This window comes from Zeus faber (assembly GCF_960531495.2).
Source record: "Zeus faber genome assembly, chromosome: 2".
Classification (NCBI taxonomy): domain Eukaryota; kingdom Metazoa; phylum Chordata; class Actinopteri; order Zeiformes; family Zeidae; genus Zeus; species Zeus faber.
In genome coordinates, this window is record NC_137189.1 from 16,723,098 (window position 1) to 16,750,655 (window position 27,558).

General features: G+C 43.9%; 3 protein-coding genes across 4 annotated transcripts in view; 1 reads left to right on the forward strand and 2 right to left on the reverse strand.

Moving 5' to 3' along the window:
• The window catches only part of afg1lb (AFG1 like ATPase b), a 31,256-nt gene extending 26,095 nt beyond the window's left edge, over positions 1–5,161 (reverse strand). The window contains exons 1-4 of one of the 2 annotated variants that reach the window (XM_080021017.1): positions 5,096–5,161; positions 4,597–4,700; positions 4,005–4,288; positions 44–98 (exon numbers count right to left, since the gene is read on the reverse strand). In XM_080021017.1, the coding sequence (XP_079877143.1) occupies positions 44–98; positions 4,005–4,288; positions 4,597–4,696 (439 nt within the window). In that variant the 5' untranslated portion in view covers positions 4,697–4,700; positions 5,096–5,161. Of the gene's footprint in view, positions 1–43; positions 99–4,004; positions 4,289–4,596; positions 4,822–5,095 lie in introns of those variants that run through there. The other variant, XM_080021016.1, reaches the window with a different exon arrangement.
• A 71-nt stretch (positions 5,162–5,232) lies between these two features.
• Positions 5,233–18,309, forward strand: snx3 (sorting nexin 3). The gene is made up of 4 exons (XM_079996833.1): positions 5,233–5,410; positions 13,853–13,948; positions 14,423–14,547; positions 17,457–18,309. The coding sequence occupies exons 1-4, from the start codon at positions 5,249–5,251 to the stop codon at positions 17,560–17,562; spliced, it is 489 nt and encodes a 162-aa protein (XP_079852959.1). The 5' UTR covers positions 5,233–5,248; the 3' UTR covers positions 17,563–18,309.
• A 1,236-nt stretch (positions 18,310–19,545) lies between these two features.
• On the reverse strand, positions 19,546–26,298 carry nr2e1 (nuclear receptor subfamily 2, group E, member 1; the record flags this gene model as incomplete). The annotated part of the gene is made up of 9 exons (XM_079996696.1): positions 19,546–19,708; positions 19,881–19,986; positions 20,344–20,493; positions 21,059–21,155; positions 21,893–22,042; positions 22,371–22,609; positions 22,753–22,840; positions 23,534–23,679; positions 26,241–26,298. 9 exons carry the CDS (start codon positions 26,296–26,298, stop codon positions 19,546–19,548), a joined length of 1,197 nt encoding a protein of 398 aa, XP_079852822.1.
• Between the last annotated feature and the right edge of the window lie 1,260 nt (positions 26,299–27,558).

Genomic DNA, 27,558 nt, shown 5'->3' on the forward strand with positions numbered 1-27,558 from the left:
GTGGGTGTATGTGTACTTTCCTTAAGTAAAAACTCAACCTTACCAACATCTCCGTAAATATAGAACCCCCTTGGTGGCGGTGTAAGAGTTTCTTTCTCCTAGAGGGTGGGGGTGTGGGGGGGTATAACATTCATATATACGTTAAAACTTCGGGCCAGATGCTTCGGTCCACAAACAATACAAGACAAAAAAAAGGAATCAAAGGAGACAATTCAGCCCTAACTGAGCTATGAATGGAGAAGGGTCAAATCTTAAAGATCACCCAAAATAATGCAAGAATGCGTTAGGATATGTTATTAAAGCACTATGACACTATAGCTGGTGACCTATATAAGCTGCTGCGTTGTATTCATTGCCGTATGAGATTGGATCACAGTTTAATAAACAAAGTATGCTGAGGCATTAAGCCACCACTACAGTGAGAGGTTTCACATTCTCCAGACTGGCCCACTGCAGGGGAGGAAGACAAAGGGGATCTAATCAACAAGACAAGCCCGGGTTCCCACGAAAGAAAAGCATCATCAGGGGAACAATGGGGGGATTTGTCAGACAAAACGGGGAGGAATGGATGAGGCTCTATGCGAGATGGAGTGGACTTCTCAGTGCAGCCCGTTTAGCGCTACTAATTGTGATACGGTGCTACGGCATTGAGATGCTGCTGGAAGTCATTGTGTGCCTGCCTCCTATCATCAAAAAGGTCCCGGCTTAGAAAAAAAACAACACTGTTTGCTATGTGGCCACGCTGAGCGTCAAACGGGGGGTTTTAAGTAACACATTATACCTAGAACTCAATGCAATGTAATCTTCTAACTTTTTATTAATGAAATAATGTTTTCCTTCAATGCTGTAGCTTATGCAGGAGGTACAACTACGAAGTTCTGTTGAGGGAAGCATTGCTGGTTATAGCTCCATTCAAAAGACAAGAGAGGAAAAAAACTAAATGTGTTCATGGTCTCGTCTCTTCCTTCCTCTTCCCTCCTCGCTCTGTCCGGTCTGCCAGGGCTTGAGTGAAATTCTGGAAGAGCAACAAGCTGCTCCTGTCTGCTCTCGCATAACCGCGTGTGACTTCTTCCTGACTTTCCCCAGGACGCCCCCGGCACTCGGGTACTTGTTAGCAGTGGCGGCCAGCCATTGCACCATGGCAGAGCGGAGAAGGACAAGGCTTTTCTTCAGTGAGGTCCGTCACTGAGCTCCAGGCGGTTTGTCCATTTGAGCTGACCCGGCTGGGCCTTGGGTCTCGCCTCCGTGGAAGGAGGCGCAGATTGATCCATAGGTGAAAGCTCACGAGTTACTGGAGTGATCGCTTCTGCTGCTTCAGCAAAACTGCTATTTCAGGCAACCTTCGCAGAGTGCAGCCAAACTGCTCTGAACTAACAATATCATTGAGTTAATAAAGTTATGAATTGTCTTCATTAAGCTAGGATTTATGATAAAAACTGAAGTCATGAGGACCTTACACAGGAGAAATCAATCATGCAGGTCTGACATGAAGGGGTGAATCCTCCTGAACAATAGCCTATTGTTACTCGACCATCCGCAAAAACACGCCATATTGGGTCAATATTAAGTCAAGTGTACTCCCCTCACAGACTTGGTCAGTTAATGGAGGACAATGGCAGCACTTTCATGGAAAGAACAGACACCAAGAGAACAGGGGTATGACCCGATTCAAGGATATCTGCATAACACAGTCAGTGGGTGTGCGTGTGTGAGACAGGCTAAGAAATAAGGTGGAAGAAGGGAAGGGGTGGTAGTGGTGGTGGTGGCGGTGATGGTGGAGTGGGGGGTGTTGACAGCCTAACACCAAAGTATCTGTCAGAGTCCGGAATCAAAAGCAAAAAGGACAAGAATGCCCGGGACAATAGGGATCCCCTCATTACTGCATCGGAACGGTGAGAGTGAGAGGGGTGCCGGGACAAGCCCAGCAGGAGGTCTGCCCTGCTGCCTTCCAAAATCTCTGCCTAACCCTGTGTGTCTGTGCCAGCCAACCAACAAAAAAATCTCACCACCAAATACTAGACAGTCAGCTCCCCTGACCTAAAAACAACAACAGCCGCCTGCACTGTTCCAAAATCCACACACACAATACACTTCCCAGACCCCTACCCTCCCTTTGACCTGAGTCCCCAGGGCCACCATCACTAAATGCAACTGGGGTACAGTGCAGCGGATTCCCCAAAGTGCTTCCATATGTGCGACGTCAATAGAGCATTATGACGGATTAAGTGCCCAGATGCCATACTGTAAAAGGCTCATGACAAACCCACGGCGTATGTAGACATAAGTCCATTCTGTTGATTTTGGTGTAAACAACAAAAGGTGAAAACAAAACAAGATAACACAATCCATAGAGGCCATCAGAGGGGTTGCGAATTAGAAATTACTTTCAGGGGCAAATGAGAATTTGCCCCTGATGTGTCAGAACAGACAAGATACTTGGAAAGGCAGAGAGATAAGTCAGATACTGTTGAGAGGAAAGGCTCATTGTACTGGATGGCAAGAAGGGTTGGGCGATATATGGCTACAACATTGATATTGTTGTATGAGAGATATCATCCGGGTCATTGGTTATAGTAATATTGTGATTTAGTTCAATGTTGTCTTTAAGGCTGCATTACAATAAAGTAAAGCAATTTCCTGAACTTTCCTGTTCTAATGCATGCCTCTATCTTCTGGTTATAATATCCACGTTACCAATGATATTTATTGAGGGGATGGTGGGGAGGGGGGATGGTGGCTCAGGCGGTAGAGCTGGTGGTCTAGTGATCTAAAGGTTGCTGGTTCGATCCCAGGCTCCTCCTGCTAGCATGCTGTAGTGTCCTTGAGCAAGACAATTAACCCCTAATTGCTCCTGATGGCTGCGTCCGTCGGTGTTTGTACAATTGTAAGTCGCTTTGGATAAAAGCGTCTGCTAAATGTAAAATGTAAATGTAAATGTATTGAGTGTAGATATTTTATGAAAGCACTCATAATCCTCACCAAACTATCATATATTGGTATATCGGTACCAATATCGATGTATTGAGCCCCAATGGGAAGTGAATTAAGAATGCTGCCTAGTGGTTGCAGTTTCAATTCTCTTCGGTACGCACAAATCCTAATTCCCACACCGACCAAACTGGTCCTGAAAGCTATACCCCTGCACACACTGTCCCTAGAACAGGCAAACACATACAACAACACTACATAAGTGACAACTGCTTGCTTTATGGGATTTTGGTTGTATATTATATAGAAAAACAATCAACCTGCTCCTGGCTGCCCCCCCCCCCGGAGGAAGGACAAGCCAGGATGGGTCAAGTGCAGAGGCCACATTTCACCGGCCACCATCCAAAAGCACGTGCATGTCTGTGTGTATGTGTTGTAGTGCGGTGTGTTGCGTGATAAATAAGGATTCTTCTTCTAACCACAAGAAAAACAAATTAATATTTTCTTTTTGGTGAGGGTGTTGATTGGAAAATTCAGTGTCTCAAAATTCCATTTGAAAATGCAACTTTTTTTTCTCCCCCAAGATCCAGGTTCACCCTGGTCTTTGCTCTGAAACCATCACTTTGTTTGGTTCTTGTGATAGATTTAATTGTGGGTTGTTCTTTTTGGACAGTTGAGGTGGTGGGAATATTTTTTTTCATCCGAAGGTATTTTTGTTTTTGGGAATGTTCATCTTTACTCACGGTTTACTGACAACAACTAGCTAGGCTGGTTTAATCAAATTCACTGCAGATGCCTTTCACTTCTTGCGGATATCCGATCAGTGCATTCTTCCAGTGAAAAGTGGACAGTGCCAACAACAATGGCATATATAAATAAAGCATATACATAACGCAAATACATTGAATGGCTGTTTCTTATAACATGCCAGCTAAATAAATATGAGATGAACATCAAATATGGGATTTTCTTGTAATCAAAATAATCTTAGACATAACCAGTCAAATATCAGCCACAGACCAATGAACTGATTAATGAGTGATGTGTGACGGTGAGTTGTGGTGTTACTCCTTTACCTTTTTGGGAGAATCAGCCTCTTCATTATCAGTTTTTCTTCGTATGGAGTCCTCTCCATTTCTGTGGTTGGAGTGGTCATCACTTCTATTTACCACTGGTGTGGGTGGCTTCAAGTAGCCAGAATTACAGTAACTCTTTAAGGTGTTCTGCAACTGAGCCAACTGTTGGAGAACACGTCTTTGCTGGACATCCTCCTCCAGACACAGACCCTGGATCAGGCTGTCATAGTGTCTGAGAGTCTGACTGTCCTGGGTGGTGGACACTGTCAATCCTGTGTGGAATCCTGAAATCGTGGACGGACAGACAGACAGACAGACAGACAGACAGACAGACAGACAGACAGACAGATAGAAAACAGAAAAGGAGAATAGAACAATTTGCCCATTGAACCCACCTAAAAGCAGACAGTAAACAATAAGCCCCGTAATTAAAAATTCACACTGTATTAAAAACAGGAAGCTGTGCAAGTTCCTCCATATTCACGAAATACACAACGCCTCCATGAAGCTCCGTCGCCGTGTGAGTCTCCCCCTCTTCCATTGAGCTCATTTACAATAACCACAGAACAAACCGAACAAACACTGACTGTACCTTCAAGGGTGAGACAGCAGCGGATCGAAGACGCGGCATGTGGAGAGCGCAGCTTCAGGCGAACGCAGCGAGCCACTACGGGCAGCGCGCAGGCCGCCATGTTGCTACAAAGTCATACAACTTTATTGACACTTCTGATCTCTGAACAGGAACCGGTTTTTACAGCAACACCGAACGTATATGTTCATATTTCTTTCTTATTTCTTATTAAAAATCGTGGGTTGCAGTATTTATTTATCGTTTCCTATTTGTAGTTTTGTTAGATTTTAGGTATTTCCTTGTGAATTGCTTCCGTGTGCCGCGCAGGTCACGTTGCTCTTCACTGCTAGGAATGAACAATAAAGCTCTATCAACAACCACACTATCAACAATATGAAATTGAGCAGGTTTGCATACACACACACACACACACACACACACACACACATGTATATATATATATATATATATACATACATACATATATATGTACATATATATTATACAGAGCGGTTCATACTTATGCCACCATGTAAACACTGTCCTCTGTTCAGAGCCCGAATGTAAACAACAACAACAAGCAGCGCGCGCCGGGCGTCAGCTGAACGTCAGCTGTGCGTCAGCTGACCGGAAGTGCGGCACATCCGGGTTCCTGGCAGGACGGGGGGGAGACATGGCGGACACCATAGCAGACACCAGGAGGCTATTCACCAAGCCCCAGAACCTGAACGACGCGTACGGACCCCCCAGCAACTTCCTGGAGATCGATGTGAGCAACCCCGAGACGGTGGGGGTCGGCAGGGGCAGGTTCACCACGTATGAGATCAGGCTGAAGGTGAGCGTCCCACCTGACAGGGGGCTAAACGTTAGCATGCTAACCCCCCCCCCCTTCCTGTGCATGTATTTCGGGGGGGGGGCGGATTAAAAGAAGCTATCGCTAACTAGCATGCTATTAGGTCTACTCAGGTCGAAATCAACATTAGCCGTGACTATCAATCCCTTGCAATGATTTATCTGAGTCGGGTGGAATGTTTGTGAGATCTGTAAACGTCCCGTCACTGAGGGGAAAAATGTCATTTTTGAAAAGTTTCCCCATTTGTCTGCGCGTCTGTTTTACCCAGCTGCTGTCACTCGCAGCTAGCATGTTGTTCACACTTAACTTTTGTCGTTGTCTGTTTTGATTCAAGATACTTAATTTGTCACAAACATCATCGTCATCCTCAAGGACGGTGCAGTGATAGGGGCAAATCCAAATGCTGTGCAAAACTAAGTAGGTAGAGTAATAATAAATAATTAAAAATAGGTATAAGCACTACATATATAGAAAAAAACACATGCATTTATATGGATGTGCGTGCATACTCTACTGTAGCACTGTTGCAGCAGATATAACAATTTTATGACTATTTTTGTGGTAATAATTTTTGACGGTTTGGTTGATAATTTTGTGACAAGACAACAGTTAACCATTCTAATAAGATGTGCATCACAAAGCCACATGTGGGGGCACTAGAATGGACGATGGACAATACCAGTGGACGATGAAAAACCTAACGTTGATAGACAAACTACTCCCCTCCCCCGGAGTCTGTCTCCTGCTTGACTGTCACTGATAAACTCCTACCACACCCTATGTGCTAGCTGCCTGGGATTGATAGTATTTGTCATACTCAACAATAATCTGAACTAAAGTAGAAGTGTGGTACCAGTAGTTAACATTGTCTTTCTTATTCGGTCACCATGTTGCAGGAATCTTTCTCTAAAATATGGTGGAGGCGTTTACACTTGGGATCTACCATTGTAGACAGAAAAGGGAGTACAACTGGGAAGTCAGGTTCTCTGGGACTGTAGAGACAGGATAGTAAGCCCCCAGGCGCCCCCCCCACAGAATGTATATCCATCCACAGGAAGTGGATCCAGGAGGTGGTGGGGGTGGGGGTTATTTGACTTATTACTTAACTGAGAGATGACTAGTGCAACATTTCAGACAGGACACAGGCTATTGCAAAATATTGCGCCGCTCACTTGTGTAATCCTGCCTGTTACAGTTTAACAACCCAAGGCCAAATCAACCGTTTAATGCATTTTTTTACAGTACTTCTAAGTTTGAGTAGATTTTCTTTATATTATAAGTACCTGCTCTTGAAAGTACATCTACTTGTCATATCTAGTCCTTACTGTATGTACAGTAACAGAAGAGTGTTCATGCAGATACTGATCATTTACGCTAAAATACTATTGGTGGTGTTAGAGTGATTTACTTATCTGGGCCGAACTAATCATTGATGAGCAATCCTAAATTAGCAGTTTGATAGATCCAGCCCCTGATTTGTATTTAATTTTTATTTTTTTTGCTTTGCCTTGCCTTGCTTTTGTTATATAAAAAGATTCCCATTGCTCTGTTTTAACAACATTTTAAACTTTAAACTAAAGTAACGCAATCTTGTTAGAAATGAAGTAGAGTCGAAAATATAGATATTTGCTTTGAAATGTAGTGGAGTAAAAGTTGAGTCAAAGTCTCTCAAACTGAAGAAACTGAATATACTTCGGGAAAAACAGATACGTGTAAAATGTACTTCTCCCACCTTTCACCACAGGGCTTCACGCTACATTTGAACACACTATAAAATCGGATGAGAACAAATTAAACGTATTCAAAATGCAAACACACTTACCATTTGTTTCAACAAACCCTGGAGGTCGATCAGCTTTTCCTTCAAATGTGAGTCTTGTCAGATTATTGTACACTAAGTGCTTGCAGTTAGACCGCAGTCCATTGTAAAATGTTGTGTTAAAAGACAACAATTTTTACAATTTTATAAAACTGTTCTATTCATGAAAGACTTATATAAATTCTGTCAGCCATTATAAACTATTTAATTGTATTACACATTATTTTAGTCGGTCAGTCACCTCACCCCGACTTGATTTGGCTCTTGTGTGGTTGTCGTTTGTGTAGGCTGACACCCCTGCGGTGAGTGTCCTGGCATATTTAGATCAGTTAGCAGCCATAAAGTATTTATGGTTTCCCTTTACCTTGAAGAAGCTGGGAATGGAGAAAGGAGCCGTCTCCAGGCATTAGCGCTGAAGATAAAGCTACTGTACTTGATTAGCGTGTAATAATTAGCATATGCGTGTAATCAGCATTATTGTGTGCCGCGTAGCCCTCCGTGACCCTGCTTTGCATTAGAGTGAAGACGAAGAGGAGCATCCCTCACTTTTCAATAAATACAGTGTCAACTTTGCTTTGCTTCTCTCCTCCTTCTCTTTTCTTCTCCGCTCTTTAGAGGCATTTTGCTCCCAACTGTAGCATGTTTGGCCTGGTGCGCAAGATACCAAGGCGAGGAGCACATAGCATGGGCTTTGTTTGTGTTTCACTTCCATCCTGCTTATAATATTTGGATTTAGTTCGATTTTTTTCCCCTTCTCTAATTATGCCGTACAGTCTAATTTTCCCTGCTCCCCTGTTCTCACCACTACCCTGCGATTCATCCCAAATTGAGAGAGCCCTTACGGCCGTACTGAGAGACTCTGCCTAATCCCCTCATTGAGAGGAGAGAAGAATGAATCGGGCCAGGGGGTTGGGGAGGGGGTTGAAGCTATTGCTCCCCATCCTTGCTCCCTCCCCACCCATGGGAGGGCAGAAAGCCACCCCCCACCAGCCTACTTATCCTTTGCCCCTCCCGGCCGTGTGCAGTCAGTTGTCTCGTCCATAGAATGGTTACCTGAGCCTCTGTGATGGCTATATATGCAAGGTGGGTAGATTTATTTTGCACAGTCCACGCACTAGGGAGAGGTCTTAACATTCCCCTTTTTAATTGAGTCAATGTCTTCAGCCGCGTTTCGATTTTGTTCCACATCACCACAGGCCTGTGCATTCTGTTTGAATGTTTATGCCCTGACTGCATGCGGAGAAAGTCACCAGTTAAGTAAACAAGTATAAAACAATGAGGTGATGATACTCTATAAAACGTTCTAGACTTTCACAGTCGCAGTCATCGTCCCATGACAAATTGAACAGATGCCAAATATGTTGCGCCGGCACTGAGAGGGATTTCATGGTCACTTCTTAGTAGTGGGCTCGTCGTTTGTATTTTCAGATCGAATATAATTTGGGCTCTGAAGATAGCAGATGAGATAATACTGAAGACTGACTTAAAGCTCACTTTTGAACAGCGAAGAGGAGCTTTCTTTTTTTTAGGACAGTGGTGTTTGTCCTTTTTAGGCGCACTCATGTCTTTCTACACAGATGCTGAGAGGACAAGATGGCAGGATTATTTCTCCCTGTGCTGATGTTTTTCATGTTCCAAATGGACTGAAGAGGCTCTGCGCTGTCCTTTTTAATGTCGCCCTAATAGATCTTTGCCTGACACCCCACCGCTACCCCCCAGCGTCATACTGTATTTGCGTGGAAGTTGACAAACAAATTGGGGAGGGGGATTGTATTAGACATTCTGGTTCCCATCCCTTCCCGAGAGAACACTCAGGAGAGTGAACTTTGGGATCCTACTTTGTTTATGGATAGGGCCACATAATAGGCCTGTTATAGCTGTCTCTCGCTCTCGCTCTCACCCCTCCCTGTCTCCACTACCATAGCTTTTCTTTCTCTTTCTTTTCTCTCTCTCTCTCTCTCTCTCTCTCTCTCTCTCTCTCTCTCTCTCTCTCTCTCTCTCTCTCTCTCTCTCTCTCTCTCTCTCTCTCTCTCTCTCTCTCTCTCTCTCTCTCCATTTGGGTGGGGAGGGTTGTGGGGGACAAAAAAACCCTTTGGTCATTAATAAAATGGGTGAGAGGTGGGGGCGGGGGGGGGGGGCTTGTCAGGCACAGTCAAGTGTAATCCAAAGTCTACAGCATCCTCTCCGACAACTATTTTAATGGAAATGGGGAACATATTGTATCAAGGCTACCATATCCTACTTGAAATGACAGTATCAAAAGTGGGAGTTGATACTATGGCAACAAAGCAGCTTTTTGCCAGCTAGGCGAGCCGGGGAGAGGAGGAAGGCTGTTGGGTTGCAGAGGCCAGTGAGTGAGTGAACAAGTGAATGAATGAGTGAGAGGAGCGAGTGAGTGAAAAGAGCACCCAGAGAGAGGAGAGCGAAAGACCCACAAGCCCCACGGCTTTTGTTCCCCATTTCTTTTTCCCGTTTGGAATATGATGCGATGAGGTGGTATTGTGTTGCCATTTTTTTTAATGCCATTATTCTGAAAGGGAGTACTGTGGGAGGGGTAAGAAGAGGCCATGGGAGGTTAAGGATGCACACTTTCAAACTTGACTTAATCCATCCTGCTAAAAGCTAATGCATTGGTGGCCTTGAACCATTTTCTCTGGAGACGAGTGATCTCTCCCTCTCCCTTTCCCTCTCTCTCCATCTCTATCTCGCTAGTTCTTTTGAAGGGTTTTAGCTCTTTTCAGTCCATTTTTAATGAGACTATGATATTGTCTCCTACACATGATGCTTCCCATGCTCTTCCATTGCAGGGTAGGCTTTTAACGTACATATGCCCCTAAAAGCCGTTTCACACCATGTGTCGATTTTTGTGGGAATTGTTTGCACTGAACTTTATAGAAATGTATTCCACACTTTTCTATTGAAGCCGACAGATTTCTGACAGCAGCAAAGGCAATATGACTGTCATATCTGTATGCACATGGAGTGGGATAAGGTAGCTTGAGAATAGGTCTACACAGATGCAGTCATGAAACCGCAAATTCAATTATTTTGTTCACTCAATGATAAAAATAGGAGCTAAAAGCAAAAAGTAGCCTTTATTTATCCTGGGAAAACTTAAGCAGAGTAGCCCTGGGTCTTTCAGTAACATCCTGGTATATATCTGCATACATAATACCCTCTTTGAGAACCTCTCCAAAAGCAGAACATACCAACATACTCTTTATCTTATACTGTTTTAACACCAAAATTAGCAGGTTGACCCAGCCGCTAAAAATAGGTGATTGACACGTTTCCTATTGCCAGGTGAAATGCAGTTTTTTTTTCTGGTGCGCCATGTTGGACGTCATGAACACATCGAAAAAGAGGCGTGTCATGGTGCCAGTGTGATTGGGAATAAAACAGTAAAGGAGACAGCGATTAAAAAAAACAAAAAAAACAAAAAACCTAAAACTTTGAAAAAGAAAAGTGTTTTGAGCCGTTCAAAAGAATCGGATCATTCACGAACGACCTAACACTACAGTAGAAGCAGCATGGAGCAACCGCGCACGGATACTCCATGCTGCCGGTGCGCGCACCAGTCCTTCAGCGATGGGGAGTGGGGATTGGTGTGGAGCGTGGGAGTTCTCCACTGTGGTCCCCACGGTGCGATCCCCACACTCACAACATTACGGCGCGCCAAGCGCGAAAATTTCAATAACTTCTGATTTTGGATTCTAAATGGAATATGAAGTGATGGAATGATACAGGGATATTCCTGTCCATTTATGCGCCAGCGTCAGGAATTTCAACGCGCGTCGCATCGCGCAGGTAAAGGGGCCAAAATTAGCGGGTCGACAATGGTTTTGGTGTTTGGAGGTGGAGCGGATTAAAACCTGTGTTGTTGTTTTTTTTCTGGGTTTCTCCCGCTTCACATAACCTCTCCTACCCTCCTCCAGCCACACTCAGCTCACTGCTCAGAAAGTGTGTGGGACAAATTGTGCCCACAGACCGCTAAATGAAAGGCCCCACAGCGGGCTGCAGTGACCGGGGACACCCTAACCCTAAACTCTAACCAGCCAAGAAAACAGAGGCCAGCGAAACCTGTTTTAGGAGGTAGAGAGGGGGAGGGGGGGGGGGGGGGATCACTTTTCAATGCTGACCCCCTGCGGCCCTGTAACGGCAATCTCTTAATCACAGGGTTTTTAGTGGGAGAAAGGATTGAAAGGGCAGGTGACTTTCTTTCCCCATTCTTCTCCCTCCGCCTGCTCCTTTGTCTCGAGGTGAGCACTCAGCAGTTTTATGCATACGAGGAAGCTCGAAAATGTGCGCCATTATGTTTTTTTTTTTGTTTTTTTTTTGTTGCTGTGCAACTGGTCAAATGTAAAACACCTGTGTGTTTAATGGCGCGGTGTATGCGCCTCTGAGTTTGCGCGTGCAATCCAGCCCAGTATGCACTTTCCACACGCACGCGATGGGATTAGCGTCACAGCGGTGGCAAATTACCTGTAACTATGATCTGTTGTGTTGGGGGATTAACTTTGCGGCGTTCCGTGCTGCGAGGCAGCCAGGGAGGGGCCCTTGCAGCGAGGGGACACGGGGGCTAAAGCCAGGGCACCGTGGCGATAAAACTAAGATAATCCCACTTCTTTTGGGAGGTGGCGGAGTTGGAGAAAGGGGAGGCTGGGTCTGACAATTTCACCTGGATAACCCTCGCTCCAAACAAGGGGGCAAAGTTCGATATGGGGGAGCCTTGGAGTTTATCCTTGAGTGAGAGGAAACGGTTTCTAAAGCTGGAGCCCTAACTGCTTGTTCTTTCCAAACATTTGATTGAGGCTTGAATTAAATTTAAAGAGTCAAATTACAACATAAATTACCGGCATCCAGTGGTTTATAATAATAATAAAATAAATGTAAAAATACATTTTCCTTGTTAACCCTTTGTTGAAACTCAGAGCCGAGATGGCCATTATGAAATCTGATGAAAGGGGTTCGGTCCGTCCCCACGTGTGTGTGGAAGGGAGAGGAGGTCAATACATTTTGAAGATGGAGCAGGAGGACGGCGCTCGGAAGAGAGGAAATGAAGGTCTGCGTTTTCCACAAAAAAACCAACCCTCGAGGAGTCTCAAGGGCAAAAAAAAAAAAAAGACTTAATATCAGAGAAGAAGGGGAAAGAGTGTGTGTGGGGGTTAGGGGGGGGGGGCATGAGAAGGAAAAGGCCGGCCCCCCCTGTGGCCTCCTCCTCCTGCTCAATTAGTCCTCCACAGACGAGATGAAGCTCACAGCCCTTCCACACCTTCTCATGTGCATTGAACACATCCACTTATTTTCCTCGTTCTTTGTTTTGTTCAGCCTTTTACTCAGTTCACTAGTTAACTCTCCATTTCTCTCGCCGCACACAGTAACCGCCATAGGCCCATCGATCGGTCCGCCGCTCACAATGCGCCCGCCCGCTGCATCCGCTCGCTGTCATGGGTGCTCCCTCCCTCCATGAATTCTGACCTTCTGCGATTGTGGCCACGCCGATGAAATGATTTATTCCCCCCCCCCCGCCCCCCCCCCTTCCCTCCTCATGTGTACATTGTGGCGCGGGATGGCCATGCATCATCAGAACTAGTGAAGAGCTTTGGCATTGTGCGCTAATGTGCTGTTTGCTTCAGTGTTATCCGTCAATGTCGAAGCGGCTCCCCTTTTTTTAATATGAAATTCACTCTCAGGTACTTGTAAGCAGCAACTTAAGATTAAAATGACATGTGTGCACTTGCCCAGAGATGTACACACAGGCACATAGACACAAAACAGTCTGAGTGCATTAGACCTTGGTGAGCAAATTATAAGAGAACTTTTTTTTTTCTTCTTCACCCTGGGACACATTTCAATTTTTCGATTCAGTTTGGTTCTTTGTGGATTTTTTATAATTATGTTTTTATCTTTACCCCCTCCCCCCTGTCTCAAAAAGTCAAGGCTAAGCCCCAACCTACTACAAAAGTAAACATTTCTCTTCTGCTTCCGGCACAATCTCATGCCAGTGCCTATGATTTTTCTGCCACTAAATGGCTGGCGTGCAGTGCCTTTTCTTCACATCGATGGGTGACATTGGAAACAAATAAAAACCTTCAGCAATATATTTCTAAAGATTTTTTTTCCCTCCCCTGTACCTGGAAAAAATGGATGTTATATTCAAGCCCCATGAGAACAAATAAAATGAAAAGGACAAAAAAAACAACTTCAAAAGACCACAAAGTTTAAACATGAGGCCAAACACGCATCACAGTTTCCAAATTGACTCTCTCGAATTCTGGGTACAGTTGATATGGCCGTGGCCAAAAATGTTTATTTCGTTATTCGTTTTTCCATAGTCTTACGTCGCCAAACGAAAGGCTAAGCTCTCCTCACAAATTCTCGCAAGGAAACATCTCGACCCGCGACCTTGAGATTGAACTCTTTACCAAACATGTTTTTTTCAGGTTGTCTGGTGCAGTAGCCAAGTTGTTTTTCAAGCCCTAATTAATTCCTATGACTCGAGCGCCATTCTTTTACGGATGGCCCCCTCATTCATTCGTGGGCTCCGTTGATAGGTCTGCATCTCTGACATTTTTAATCATCCGCCGATGTTTGTGTGTCCTCAGACTAACCTGCCGATCTTCAAGCTGAAGGAGTCCCGCGTGCGGCGGCGGTACAGTGACTTTGAGTGGTTAAGAGTCGAGCTGGAGAGGGAGAGCAAGGTGAGCCACGGAGGTGAACTCTACACACAAATCGCCACCATCAGACCCCCGCTCCACGTCCTCGAAATGTACGGAACACCCAGGCACATAAGTCCCGTGGAAATGATGCACGCAACCGCAGAAATGGGATGTTATTTGGTTCACCGTGTCTGAGTAGAGGCTTTCAACTAAGGAACTCCATACAAAGGAGCTGAAAGATGTTTTCCATCTCTCGTTAGGTTCCATCAATTTGAAAGCTGGTCCCTTTTATAATTCAGCTTTTCACTTTGTGTGTAATTGTGTTGACGTAGAGTCGAGCACGTGGAAATGGACGTCATTAACGTAGTAGTTGTCTGTTTGTATGTGTATAAGGCAATTTGAGAACATCCAATGGTTAGTCCACTGTGCGGTTACTGTCCTTAATGATGCCCTTGAAAGATAAATAATGTTTGAGAAATAATAACTCCTGCTTTATGCTTCGGGCTTGGGCCCCAGGTGGTGGTCCCCCCTCTCCCGGGCAAAGCTCTGTTCCGGCAGCTCCCGTTCCGCGGGGACGACGGGATCTTCGACGACTCCTTCATTGAGGAGCGGAGACAGGGTCTGGAGCAATTTCTAAACAAGTAAGTTCTGATCAAGTCTTAACCAAGTTATCTTATCTCACTTCCTGCATGAGAACAACAACAAGCCACCGTATTAAAATAAGAACATCTGCTTCACTGTCATTCCAGTCACAGTCAAACGCTTTTGTTGTTCCTCCCAATTTTCCGAGACCTTTTGTGTTCGCCAAGAGTCTCAACTTTTATTTTACTTTTTCTTCATATTGTCAACAAACTGAACCCGTCGAGGAGGCTCAGTCTTCTCCCGCTCTTCTCCTCGTTTCTCTGCGGTAATTACATTGCACAAGACGGAAACAGCCAAAAGGGGACACAAGTGCGCGCCGCAATACGCGAACATCATTTTTCCACCATTTGTTTTGTTGTTGATGTGTAATTTATGATAATTGCGGCTCAAATTACAGCGAGTGGTTCCTTGAGGGCTGGTGTGTGCACCCTGGCTTATTTTTGATCCAGCGCGTCCTCGCTCCCCGCCACTCAACAATAAAAGTTACAGTGCGATTGTAATTATTTTGCTTTGATTGCAGACTTTGCCATCATCCTTGTTTCATGTGCAAATGCTTCACCGGTACCTGTTGGAATATTAAGTGTACAAAGATAGTTGAGGGGGAAAAAAAATATATGATAAAAGTTTGTTTTGTTATTAAAGAAATGGAAATGAGAATATGTTAGTAATTAAGCCCCCCCCCCCACCTAAATAAACCCCATCTTACTGGCTGTACATGGAAACACTACTGTTGATCATATCATTGTTTGGACTTGATAGCGATTGAACTGGCTGCCAGCGTTGTTTAATCTGTGATTGAGAGCATTGTGAGGAGGAAATCTTTTGAAATGGTAAATATGATTATTACTCCAAAACAACTTGGGAGGGGGAGAACGGAGCAGAACTGTCGGCTTTTTCAATCAGGACAGGCTTCTCTAAGTGGCGGGGGGTGGGGTTGTATTCAAGCTCAAGCTAACCCTCTTTTTTTTGGCGTAATAAGTGAAGGATGGGGGAAGGGGTGGGGGTCCTTCAATTAAAAAAAGAATCTAGCTGTGGTATTTGACCTGTAAATTTGAAACAAAAAAGTTCCGCCGTGTCATTATTGTCTAAATTCGCTGTTCTAAGAATTTCATTATTTCTTTTCAACGGGGCAGTCTCAGGTGCACTGGCTCATTCTCTTTATGCCCCTCGTCATCATTTAATGGACATTCAAAGCAAAGCTAATGGCAAAGCAGGTGGGGTGCGGGGTCAGTCACCGGTGATAAACAGTACTATCTTCATATCTATATCTCAAGGATGAGTTTGCCGTTGTCTAACCCAGGCCTTATTAAGTTGCTGGTTGTCGTCATTTATAGCTTAAGAGAACAACTATGCTTTACTATCATGATCACTATCATGATCACGTGTCGGTCTGCGGCAGCTTCACACTGTGCTCCCATGCAGTCCAGTGGGGAAAACCATTAAGCCTTAAAAAAAAACAACAACATTAAATCTCCTATCGAAAACGGGAAGCTAACATTATAGTCGGACAGTTTTCATATTTTATACCGAGAATAAATGTTTGCGAACCATGCATTTTATTAGAAACATAATGTTGCGCTGCTTCCTACTGCGGCAATTTCAAATAAAATTGTTTTTATTAAAATGTGATGTCACTATTACTTAAAACATTCAGACTCTAATGCTAGTTTCCTCTTTTCAAAAAAGGAGATTTAATGTTGTTTGCACTGCATTTGAACATAGTGAAAAGCTGCAGCAGAGCGCAAAGTTTCTCAAAACTAAAGCTTTTAGCGAAGTTGTGCTATGAACAGTTATAAATGATGGGAACCAGCATTTTCGGGGTCACGAACCTGTCCTTTAACAGTTGCGAGACGCACATTTTGGGCACACAAAGTAACATGAAAATGGAGAGTAGTCCCAAGAAATGGCAAATAACTATTCAACCATACGTCAAGCAAACTACCTTGAGCTTTGGCGTTTCATTACTTCTCACACGGTGCTTTGAATTTGGAGTCGTTTACACAGTGATGGACACCACGCATAGTTCACGCACATGTTTTTAACCGTTAAGTCTCTTGCGGCGTTATTCAAGCAGCACTGCTTTGTTTATATGGTTCAAATGAGTTTATCGAATTTCACTCATTTACCAATGTGAAGTTGAGAACAAGACTATAAATATATAAATTCTGATCATTATGTCTGTAGAACCCCTACTACTGTGTGAACGCCACCCACTATGAAGAATGTCCTTAATACTGTGATACTTATCAGTGGACATATCAACTCTGCCTCAGTAACATGACAACATTTTGTGTATTTATTGCACTTGGCAGAAAAAGAGTTGATCATTTGGTCATTGTAGATAATTCTGTAGCTCCAGCTTACTAGAGGCTGAGGAGCAATTAGAAGGTAATTAAGGTGTGTGTGTGTGTGTGTGTGTGTGTGTGTGTGTAAAATGTATTTGTTGATTTGTTTATTTTCCAATTAAACAGATTTGCAGAAACGGAACAACATAGAGCATTAAGCATTTTGAAGAAATTCAAATGTGGACTTTAGCCTGATTGAAATACATATTTGTGTTTTTGTATTTGTGTACTTCATGAATTGTACACATTTAATGCAGGAGGGGCTTTTTTTGTCCAGAAAGATCGAGATTTATGAAGTCCATATTTTTCCTCTCTCCATATCTGCAGGCTCATTTTTATGTGATGACCTTAACTCTCATTCCTTCCAGTGGCTTGATAAGTGATTTAATCTGACTGTTTCTTTTAATACATGAAAGCAGCCCCGCAGATCATGAGACGTGACATATATGAACTGTGAATCTACTTCCAAGACCACATGCAATGCAGAGATTTTTATTTTTTATTTTTTTGGTACTTTTCAATGTACAAACCTGTTTGTGGTGTTTGCCGTGTGTGTGTTTCAGAGTGGCGGGTCACCCTCTGGCCCAGAACGAACGTTGCCTGCACATGTTTCTACAGGACGAGTCTGTGGACAAGAACTACACCCCATCCAAAATCAGACAAGCCTGAGAGAGACGCCGGCTGGGCACGGCCCCCAACGGCTCAGCCCAAAAACCCAAAGCTCTCTATACTTCTTAGTTCCTCTCGGAGCACAAACATTTCAGTGATTTTTCACGTTAACCTTCCTCCCCCTTCCAATCGTTCTGTCCATTTATTCTCGTTCAATTTCGTGATTTCTGACTGTTGTGCTTGTTTTCACTTTGTCATTCGACCCGAGTAAGGACGTCTAACAAGTTGTACCCAGTGGAAAATAAGTTACAGTGCAATCGCTTCCTTTCTTCTTCTTTTTTTTTTTTTTTTTTTCAATGGAAATGCCACTAACATGTATTTATCGGTGATAAGTCTTTGATATATTCATTCATATAGTAACATGGAACAAGTGTTCTATATATGCAAATCTGGCATCAAACCGCAGTTTGTCCACAGTATATCAAACAGACCCACCATATTACTTGAGCACACACTATGGCAGGGGCCCCGCTGCTCTAACCCCACACACAGACACACACAAACACACACACACGCACACAGATGTAAAAAACAGCTCCGTTCTCCAAACCGAAGCATGTGTGTCACGACCAGCACCTTCCCTGTTATCATGTAATGATTTTCTAGTGAGTCAAAATAAATATATACACTGAGGGAACTGCAGTATTTCTACTGGCTATATGCATTTTGAGATTTGTATACTGCTGTGCCATTTTTGTTTATTTTGAAGATTTTCCAATAAAACCGGTCAAATCCACTAATGCACAAGTGCAACGGCTGCCATTCCTTTGTGAAGCGCACGACAGAGCCAGCCACCGCACATCAAATTGCAGAATCCAGTAATTGCTCTACAATGACATTTACTGGCGCTCCTGTATCTCACCAATGTATAAGCTGTTAAAAATTCACTGTTTCATATTTGTGACTATGTGAAGTACAATTATGGAAAGTGGTGTGGGCTTCCCTACAAGCGATATACAGACAATGTAGGTAAAGGCGAAAGGCACTCATGTAATTACCTCTGCTTGATCCTTGAAATCACGTCACACATGTCTGGGTTTGCAATAAGATTCATATTTAAACAAAGATATTTACAGGCACTGACGTGTGCTTTGAAGCCAATCTACACCTGGTCAAATTCAGGCGATATGAAACCTTTAGTATTTATTGTAAAGGAATTTATTCTCCTATAGTATTTCATTACAACTTCCAAATAGTTATAACTTGCACTTTCTTTTTTACAACAGAATAAAAACATTACAAACCACAAAACATTGCAAGTGCTGAATATTTTACCCGGTGTTAGTGTCTAACTTCACAAAGTCGACCGAGGATCGGATGCACCAACACGAACGCGAACAGCGAACACTTAACACAGAAACGGGTCCTCTGAAACACACACTTTTATACTTAAGGTGAAGACGGAGCATCTGCCATTTTTGTGCGGAACGTCTCTTTACTTCCCGGGGAGGGTTGGCTCCGCCCCTTCTCCTGGTTTGGTTTCAGCACTGGCTCCGCAGGAACAGCGACTCATCCCTCATGGACTGTGATGCATCTTCTTCCTCTTCTTCGTCTTCTTTTTTTTTTTTTTTTTTTTTGGTTTCCTCCACTCGGATTGGACATAGCAATAAAAGATTGAAAGGGCATTGGTCGACAAGCTCATTGGTCTTAAAGACACTGGGAAAAAAAAAAAAAAAGTTCTTAACGTGGATTTAAACTTCCTTTGCCAAGGCCCAGAGTCTTGCAGTGGCCACCAGAGATTTCATTTTTCACCTTTTAAGTTCTATTGTGAAAGTTACAGGCTATCCTTAACTCTAGACAGATTGTTAACGGGCTGTTTTACAGTCTTTTTTTTTTTTTTTTTTTAAATGAAGCCCAGGCTGTTTTTTCTTTCTTTTAAATCGTCCGAAAGCAGCGCACACGCATGTCCCTTCACTCCGCTGGAGCGGCTGCTCGCTGGGCTTCTTTCGAGGTCGGGCTTTTCCTTCCACGTGGGAAGCGGCCTCATATGTCACTGGACTTGTACATGTCGGAGAGGAGCCGAGTGATGGGCACGTTGCCGATGGTCTTCTTGAAGAACACCTCCTCTATGGTGGAGGGGCTGACGGAGCGCAGGGCGGGCAGCAGCAGGAGCAGCTTCCCGAAGCGACACGGCTGCGTGGGGTACCTGGAAAGTCAACGCCAGTCACAATAACCCATCGATTCTATTCATTGTGTATTGTGATAGGTGGGACGTCGCTTTTAGGACGCGCAATGCAGAGTTCACCGGTTACCCCCCCCCCCAAAAAAAGACTAATGATATGATGAATGGGTGATTGGGGGTCCATAATGCGGTTTACCTGGTGTGGATGTAGCTGTTGAGGGTGAGCTGCGCCTCGTCCTGCAGCGCTGCGATGGCGCTGGCGTTGCGGAAACTCCGCAACTCCGTGCTCCCATTTGACGGAACTGGGTGGTTGGAGAAACAAAAACATCTACATGACGTCCACCATCACGCACAAGCGATGATGATAATAATAATAATAACAACAACAACAACAATAATAATAACAATAACGATGATGATGATGGTAATAATAATAACAGTAATAATGATGATGATAACAATAATAATAATAGCATTAATAATGTTATTGATAATAATAATCATAATGATGATGACGATGATGATAATAATAACAGTAATAATACTAATAAAAACAACAACAACAACAACAACAACAACAACAACAATAATAATAATAATAATAACAACAACAACAATACAAATAATAATAATAGTAATAATAATAATAATCTTCTCACCGGCTTTAAAAGTCACGATGCACTTCAAACAGGCGAATTCAGTGGCGTCCAGGCGCATCTGTCTGAACCTGGTGACGACCTCCTGTAGAGCTTGGATTTCTGAGATGATTTTATTCAGCCGCTGGGACTCCGTGTTGTCTGTGTTCATGCCTGTCATCATAAAAGGTGCAGAACAGTCAAACTACAGCAGATAAGTTGCCTGTAAGTTCTGTAAATGTATGAATTAGAGTTGTGTTAACTGAACTTATGTATTTTTGTCCCCCCCCCCCCAAAGAAAATGTTAGATTAACTTATTTTCCATGTACAAATCCACTCTTTTATTTGTGTGCACTGTATGATGTGCGTTTGACCAAGTCAATATTTTACTTCAGGCTACAAAATTTTAAAAAATGGATTAAAAAAGTTTTGTAAATAAAATATTCCATGTGCAGAGACCGCCTTATAAAACCATTAGAATAAAATAACTGCGGTGGACACTCTCAATGGTAAATACCAGTGTATTTACCATTTTTATTCTCACACTGATAAATACCACATTAGTGAGAAAGACAATTTCAGCCTGAAATGTAATATTCCTTTTCAAAAGTTGGCAAAAAGTTAATGAGACAACATGTCTTCTTATTATTTCTTACACACCAGAATATTTCAGTTATTTACACGAGGCCTACTCGGGTCAGGGCAGAGCATTATGGTGTCCAGCTATAATCTCTCATACCAGAAACAGCTAGGAGTGTGCTGGAGTCCACTGGAATGGCCCACTGCGCGATGCCGAGAACAAATAATTCCCTCCAGGCGTCCTCAAGCAGGATCAGCTGCAAAACGGATTTTTACTGCCTTTAAAAGACTTTCACTAATACGTTCTGGCATTGTGCTGGTGACGTCACAACAGCTGATAGTTGGTGGGTCAGGAAACAACCATTATGCTGAGCACGTGTCTGAAATATTTGTACATTTGAATGTTTTGTTTTTTTTAAATACAGATTGAAAAAAACACAGTTTAAAACTAAGACTAAACAGTTAAATGAAAAAAAGTTGTTTTTTATTAAAAAAAACAATAATAATAATACTACTAATAATAACAACAATAATACCACTACTACTACTCATAATAATAACAACAACAATACTACTACTAATACTACGACTACTTATAATAATAATAATAATAATAATAATAATAATAATAATAATAATAATAATAATAATAATAATTAATAATCATAATAAGAGCAACGTTCGTGCGTAATGGCGTTCTGCGTGCATTATGTGTTTGTTACTCGGCTCTGTAGAATGTTCCATTCTAACTGGTAAATAGTGGCATCAGAGGTCAGTTATTTCTGAATAATAACCGCTGTCTGTTCATAATAACCGCTGCAGGTGCAACCTTCTGATGCAGTGTTGGCTGCGTCGCTTCGGCGGAAGCTCTTAAACTAGGTCTACTTGTTACGAAGCAATTTATTTGATTTGGTGAAGCAGTCGTGCGACGAACGGGATCTAACGGCATCGTGGGGCCACCCGCTGTGGGGGCCTCCTGGAGTGCCGGTCCTACCTGGTCGGACAGGGGCAGGGTGGAGAAGGCGGGCACGCTCTTCGCCCACTTGATGCTCATGAAGAGGAGACGCGCTGCGGACTCGCACACGGACTCCGTGCAGGCCACCTCGTACAGATACAGGGGCGTGCCGCTGACCTCGTGGGGGTACTGCGGGGAGGGGAAAAAAAGACCAAAAAAAAAAACCACAAGCTCAGATCGTTCAACCTCGATGGTAAAATTCTCCAATTGTACCTTCCTTTGGGCGAATTTAGAAGAGCAGAGAGTGTACTCCATTATATCGTTTTTTTTATTATAGGCTCTTTTATATAAGGCACTGGATATGACAGGTAATTCAGCTTTTTTAGGCTTTTAAGTAATTGCACCTTATTATTTGTCCTTTTTCGGAAGTAAAATGTCTCAGAAGTCGCTCCATCATTGGTGCAGTGTTGTTAATCCGTTCGGCATCGTGACCTTATCTCAAAGTGTCTCCGTTTACCTTTGGGGTCGGTTGTGCCAGGCCCACGATGGCCTGTCTGTCCGGCGTCGTGGCCTGCACCGCGCCCATCTCCAAGTTGTGCGGCTCGAGCTGCGTGACTGTGGTGAAAAACGGGGGCCCCGGCAGAGAGGAGCCCGGGAAGTGGGTCGACGATCCGTTCACCTCCTTGTGGCCCCGGAAATACAGGGCCACCTGCTTGCGGATGGTGGAGGTCCTGGGGCCCCTCTCATGCTGGACGGCTGCGTACATGGGGAAAGGGACGAGGAGTCTATCATGGAATGTATCACCCCATATTAAGTGGAGTGCGCATGCATGGATTGTTCTTATTTTGGTGATCGCTTCTTTAAAAAAAAACAACGAAAGAATATTCGAGTTAATTTACCGTCTTTATTCATATTCACTTCCAGACACTTTTTCAAGCGGCAAGCTCGACATTGGTTTCTGTGTGTCTTGTCCACGGGACATCCTCCCTGTAGGATGGAGAGGGGGGGGAGGGTGGGGAGAGAGAGAGAGAGAGAGAGAGAGAGAGAGAGAGAGAGAGAGAGAGAGACAGAGACAGAGTGAGAGGGCAGAGGAAGAGAGGGGGAGAGAGGGGGACAGGGTGGAGAGAGAGCGAGAGAGTGTGAGATCGAGGGGGAGAGAGAGAGGGGCAGAGGGAGAGCAAGCGAGAGGGGAGAGGAAGAGGGAAAGAGAGAGAGAGAGAAAGAGAGAGAGAGAGAGAGAGAGGGGCAGAGGGAGATAGAGGGGGAGGGGAGAGGGAGAGGGAGATAGGGGCCGAAAGGGGGGCGGAGGGAGGGAGAGGGAGAGAGAGAGGGAGAGAGAGAGAGAAAGAGGGAGTTTGGAGTGAGTCGCAGCTTCTTTCCATTTATCTTCATGGGACGCCACTCTCCACAGTGAAGGATCGTGTTATTATCATAGTCACGGACGCGCTCCCCCGCGGCTCCCGTGCGGGATAAGTACCCTGACCCGCCCACCGTGCGGGGATAAACCCCCTTAGTGTCATCATTACATTAGATTGGATTACACCTGGGGCATTAAAGCAGCACCGTGTTTAGCCCCGGTGGTAATGGTCCACGGATGACACAATTAGAGTGACCGATGGGTGGTGGCTTATCGGCGGGGGGGTCCAAGAAATAGAACCGTGTGTGTTTTCCCATTCTCACCTGGGAGCCGGATTTACACACGTAGGTCCTGTTCCTGCGGATGCTCCTCTTGAAGAAGCCCGAGCAGCCGTCACACGCGTACACGCCGTAGTGCTTCCCGGAGCTGCGGTCCCCGCACACTTTGCACGGGATGTCCAGTATCCGACCTGGGGTGGGGGACAAAATGGATGAGTCGCTAGATGATTTGGGGGGCACGTATGACCCCAGTCGCAATGGGCGACGCTTGTGGCGACTGATCGCCTGGGTCTGTTATTACACACGCACACACGCACGCACGCACGCACACAGGTCGCCCGTCTATCCATGGGAATGCACCGCGCACGTTTCATACGTTTGGTGGGAAGCGTCATATCTGGGCCCTCTAAGACAATAACCCCCAAGGCGCACAATGGAGACATTAGGGGAAAGTGTTAACTTAATGATTTCGCCCATTGAACCTCGCCTGACTGCCTGGATCTCGACAAGCTGCCAACCCCCCCCCCCCCCCCCAACCGCCCCACCCCCCCGCCCCCCCCCCTCATAATGAGACCCGACAGCTGCTTTATCCCGCAGGTCTATAGGCCCGAGGATTAGGGAGTGACACGGCACCCGGAATAATGCGCATGCACCGACTCGTCGCAACCGACTCAAATGAAGTGTATGTAAATGGCGATGAAGAAGAAAAAATGTGATTTATTTTTCGGGAAGGGGGGGAGAGGTTGAAGATTTTGTATTCAAATCTATTAAAAAGAGGTATATTTGTATGCATATGAGGGAGGGGAAAGCCGTCTATGTAATTACACTGACGTTTTGCCACCTGCTCATTGATGCACCAGTGACCCGTCAAAAAGGGAGGCATGGGAATCCGGCCCGGATGCGGCCCGAAGCCACTGACTGAGGGGGGAGAGTTATGGGGGGTGTGTGGGGAGGCTCGTTTTTGTCATGTTGTTAGAAAAAGGTGGTAATAAGTCGTTTAAATGGAAAGAAACGTCCTGATAAAACATGGCTAATTCACTCTTAAAAGGAAGAAAGGAGCCTTAATTCAATCTTTCACATCAAAATAACCGAAAATCGTAATAATAATATTATAATTGTCATTAAATATGTATCTTATTTTTATGATGTATTATATTTATTATTCATATAATATTTTTTTATATATTCTCACCGAAGTAGAACGTTTTAATTAATTTCTACTAAACACGAAGAATAAACATAATGATATCATCGCTCTCACTAAAGAGTTGGTATATTTAGGATAATAATATTTTTATTTGTATTGATGTTTGTTTTGTTTTTGTTTTCCTGTATTTGTATTTAAGTTTTAAGTTTGCCAACACTAGGGCTGATTTGTAAATTGTATCGTTCAGCATTCGCCATTGCGATAAACCAAAACCATGATTTTTTTTCATCTTAAATCTGAGAATCCCGATAAGTTCGATTGTGGAAAGCCATAGAAATAAATAATAACGTATAATTTCGTTGTTAAAATAGGGAAAGTATTTAACTTTCCGCTGCGGGGGTCCAATTCAGGGCTATTGTGTTGAGTAATTGCTTGGAGATATATGACATATTCTATTAACGTAATTATGATCAAGTCGAGAATTTGAAAGCAAAAAAAAAATTCCTAACTTAAGTTTTTATAACTGCAGGAAATACATTTTGGCCACCCATAACGTGGGGGTGGTCTGAAAAGAAAGCAGCATTGCAATCGACCTGCGGTTTTGCATAACCAACTTTGATTACATATTGTTGTCAACATTTACACTAATTGTCAATTGGGTGGGTTAACAGTCTAAAGGCCTTCTCATCTATAGGCCTTGGCAATCTACATGCACGTATTATATCGCAAAGGATACTTGTGTAATCAAAAGCAAGTTATTGCGTATTGAGAAACGTTTCTTAAATATGAAGGAGATTTCCAGTTTGCCCCTGATTTAAATATAAAACAAGTTATGCTTAGTGTAAAATAAAACACTGCTCTGATAACTCGTTCGAAGTTAATGCGTCAATTCGTTTGGAGCTGCACAATTTACAGAAGTAAGGGAAAATAAAACTTTTGCAATATATTTTTTTTTAAGTAAATGAAAATAAGGCTATGTCTCATGACAATAAATTAATAAAATGATTAAATCAAAAGATGAGTAACACAATTTATTAATTTGTTTAATTGCTTTGTTCAAAACAGGTTAATTCTTGTTGATTGTTATAAGTGTATGTTACTTTATAATGACCAGATCAGAAAAAAAAATCCAACAAATTAAAATCAAAACAAAAAACTATTTTGTGGAAGATTCTGCACAATTTATAAATTATAGGCAACAGGTGCCACTCAGTGACACAGTATAGAATAGAAACACGATATGTATGAATTGATCATGTTATCCACTCATTGAAACGCCGATGAGATGTGACACCAAAGCCGCAATTCAAACATTAAATCCTAGAAGTTACATTATGTGCACTTAACGGGGGAGTGGGGGGACCGTGATAAAATAACTTTAGCCGCCGACATGAATACATGAGAAGTTAGGACTTTTATGTGTTTTAGAGGTTTGATTTTTATTATATGCATCAATATAAAATATATACGGCCTAACGGAAGGACACACATATAGTATAACGTGTCTAACTGAACAGTACAGTGTGTACGATTTTTCCCCAAAGGAGCAGGATAAAAATATCCATTTCAACCCGTAGAATTATAAAAATATAAAGCGCCACTTACTGGATTTGACGTTCAAAATATCCAAACAGCCACTTGTTGAGCTCGCAGGTTTGTTCATCGTGGACACTCGGTCTTGGTGATTAAAAGTTCAGAATGAATTCTGTATTTCTCCCTTTTTTATATCAGTGACGAGAGAAAGCAAAGCAGTCTCTGAATCCCCCCGGCAGGCTTCACAGATCGACTTTAAAAAAGGACAAAAAAAACAACCACAAAAAAAGCCCTCTGTAGGGACATTTCGCGTGGATTCCCGGTTCGCGGGGGCTCCTGGTCGGATCGGATGGAGAGCCGTGAGGAACCGAGCAGTCAGCGGGAGGGACCGATCAGTCAACGGGAGGACCCGGGCAGTCAGCGGGAGGATCCGGGCAGTCAGCGGGAGGACCCTGGGCAGTCAACGGGAGGAACGGCGGCCGGCAGCCGGTGCACAAAAGTTGCGCAGAAACTGCCCGACGCGCATTCAAACCCTTGTGAGTGTGTATGGATGGGAAGAAAGATCCAAATCTGGTCAATTTCTACCAGATGAAGCGTATTATTAAACCCGGCGCGCCCGGTGTGACTTACTGTGATTCCTCAGATTAAACCCTTGGTAATATTTATGAGAAGTCTCGGGGGAAGGCGGAGGAGGGTGGAGAACTCCACTTCCTCCATCCACTTAGCTTTTCCCTGCTTTCTACTCCCAACTCCTGAGCCGGCGTGACGTCAACGGCTCCCAGAGGCAAGTGGATGCAGGGCCCCAACACACACTTGTTGAATGTGAAACATATTTAGGGTGGATTTTGCCATATTTGCAATATTACAAATAATACTGCTAATGGATATTTGATGTGTAAAAATCTGCCCTTTTTTTCTTTAAGGTTAGGTTTTTTATTATTTGACCGGTTCTGGTTGGATATATTCGATGCCCCCCCCCCCCCCTTCCCATAGACAACCTGGTGTTATCCAGCACGAGAGGTGGAGGTGGTGGACGTGGAATGGAATGGAAGCAGTCCCTCCTAGAGGTCTGTTCCGTCTGCACCACACCAAAGGGACCCACCGGGAGAAAGGGACCGCACATCCAGGGACCTCCGTACATCCAGGGACCCCCTCACTGACATCCTGACCTTGACAGCTTGCTGTGCCTCTCGCCCGGTAACTCCAGAAATCCATATTCGGTTGTTTTTTTTTAAATTGTGTTCATTCCCACGGTGCGCGGGGGCCCATATGGACACTGCAAAGTGTCGATTTAAACTGACGGAGGGAGGGGTTAAGAAAGGCGTAGTTGATTGCAATTAGCCATTGTTGTTTGTCTTTTCAACCTTGTTCTCTATAGACCCTGTGAGGA

Excerpts from the sequence above, each read along its gene's own strand:
- snx3 (XM_079996833.1), top strand. The coding sequence starts at position 5,249 with ATGGCGGACACCATAGCAGACACCAGGAGGCTATTCACCAAGCCCCAG. Across the intron at positions 5,411-13,852 it reads CGTATGAGATCAGGCTGAAG|ACTAACCTGCCGATCTTCAA; the intron begins GTGAGCGTCCCA and ends GTGTGTCCTCAG. Across the intron at positions 14,548-17,456 it reads CTGGAGCAATTTCTAAACAA|AGTGGCGGGTCACCCTCTGG; the intron begins GTAAGTTCTGAT and ends TGTGTGTTTCAG.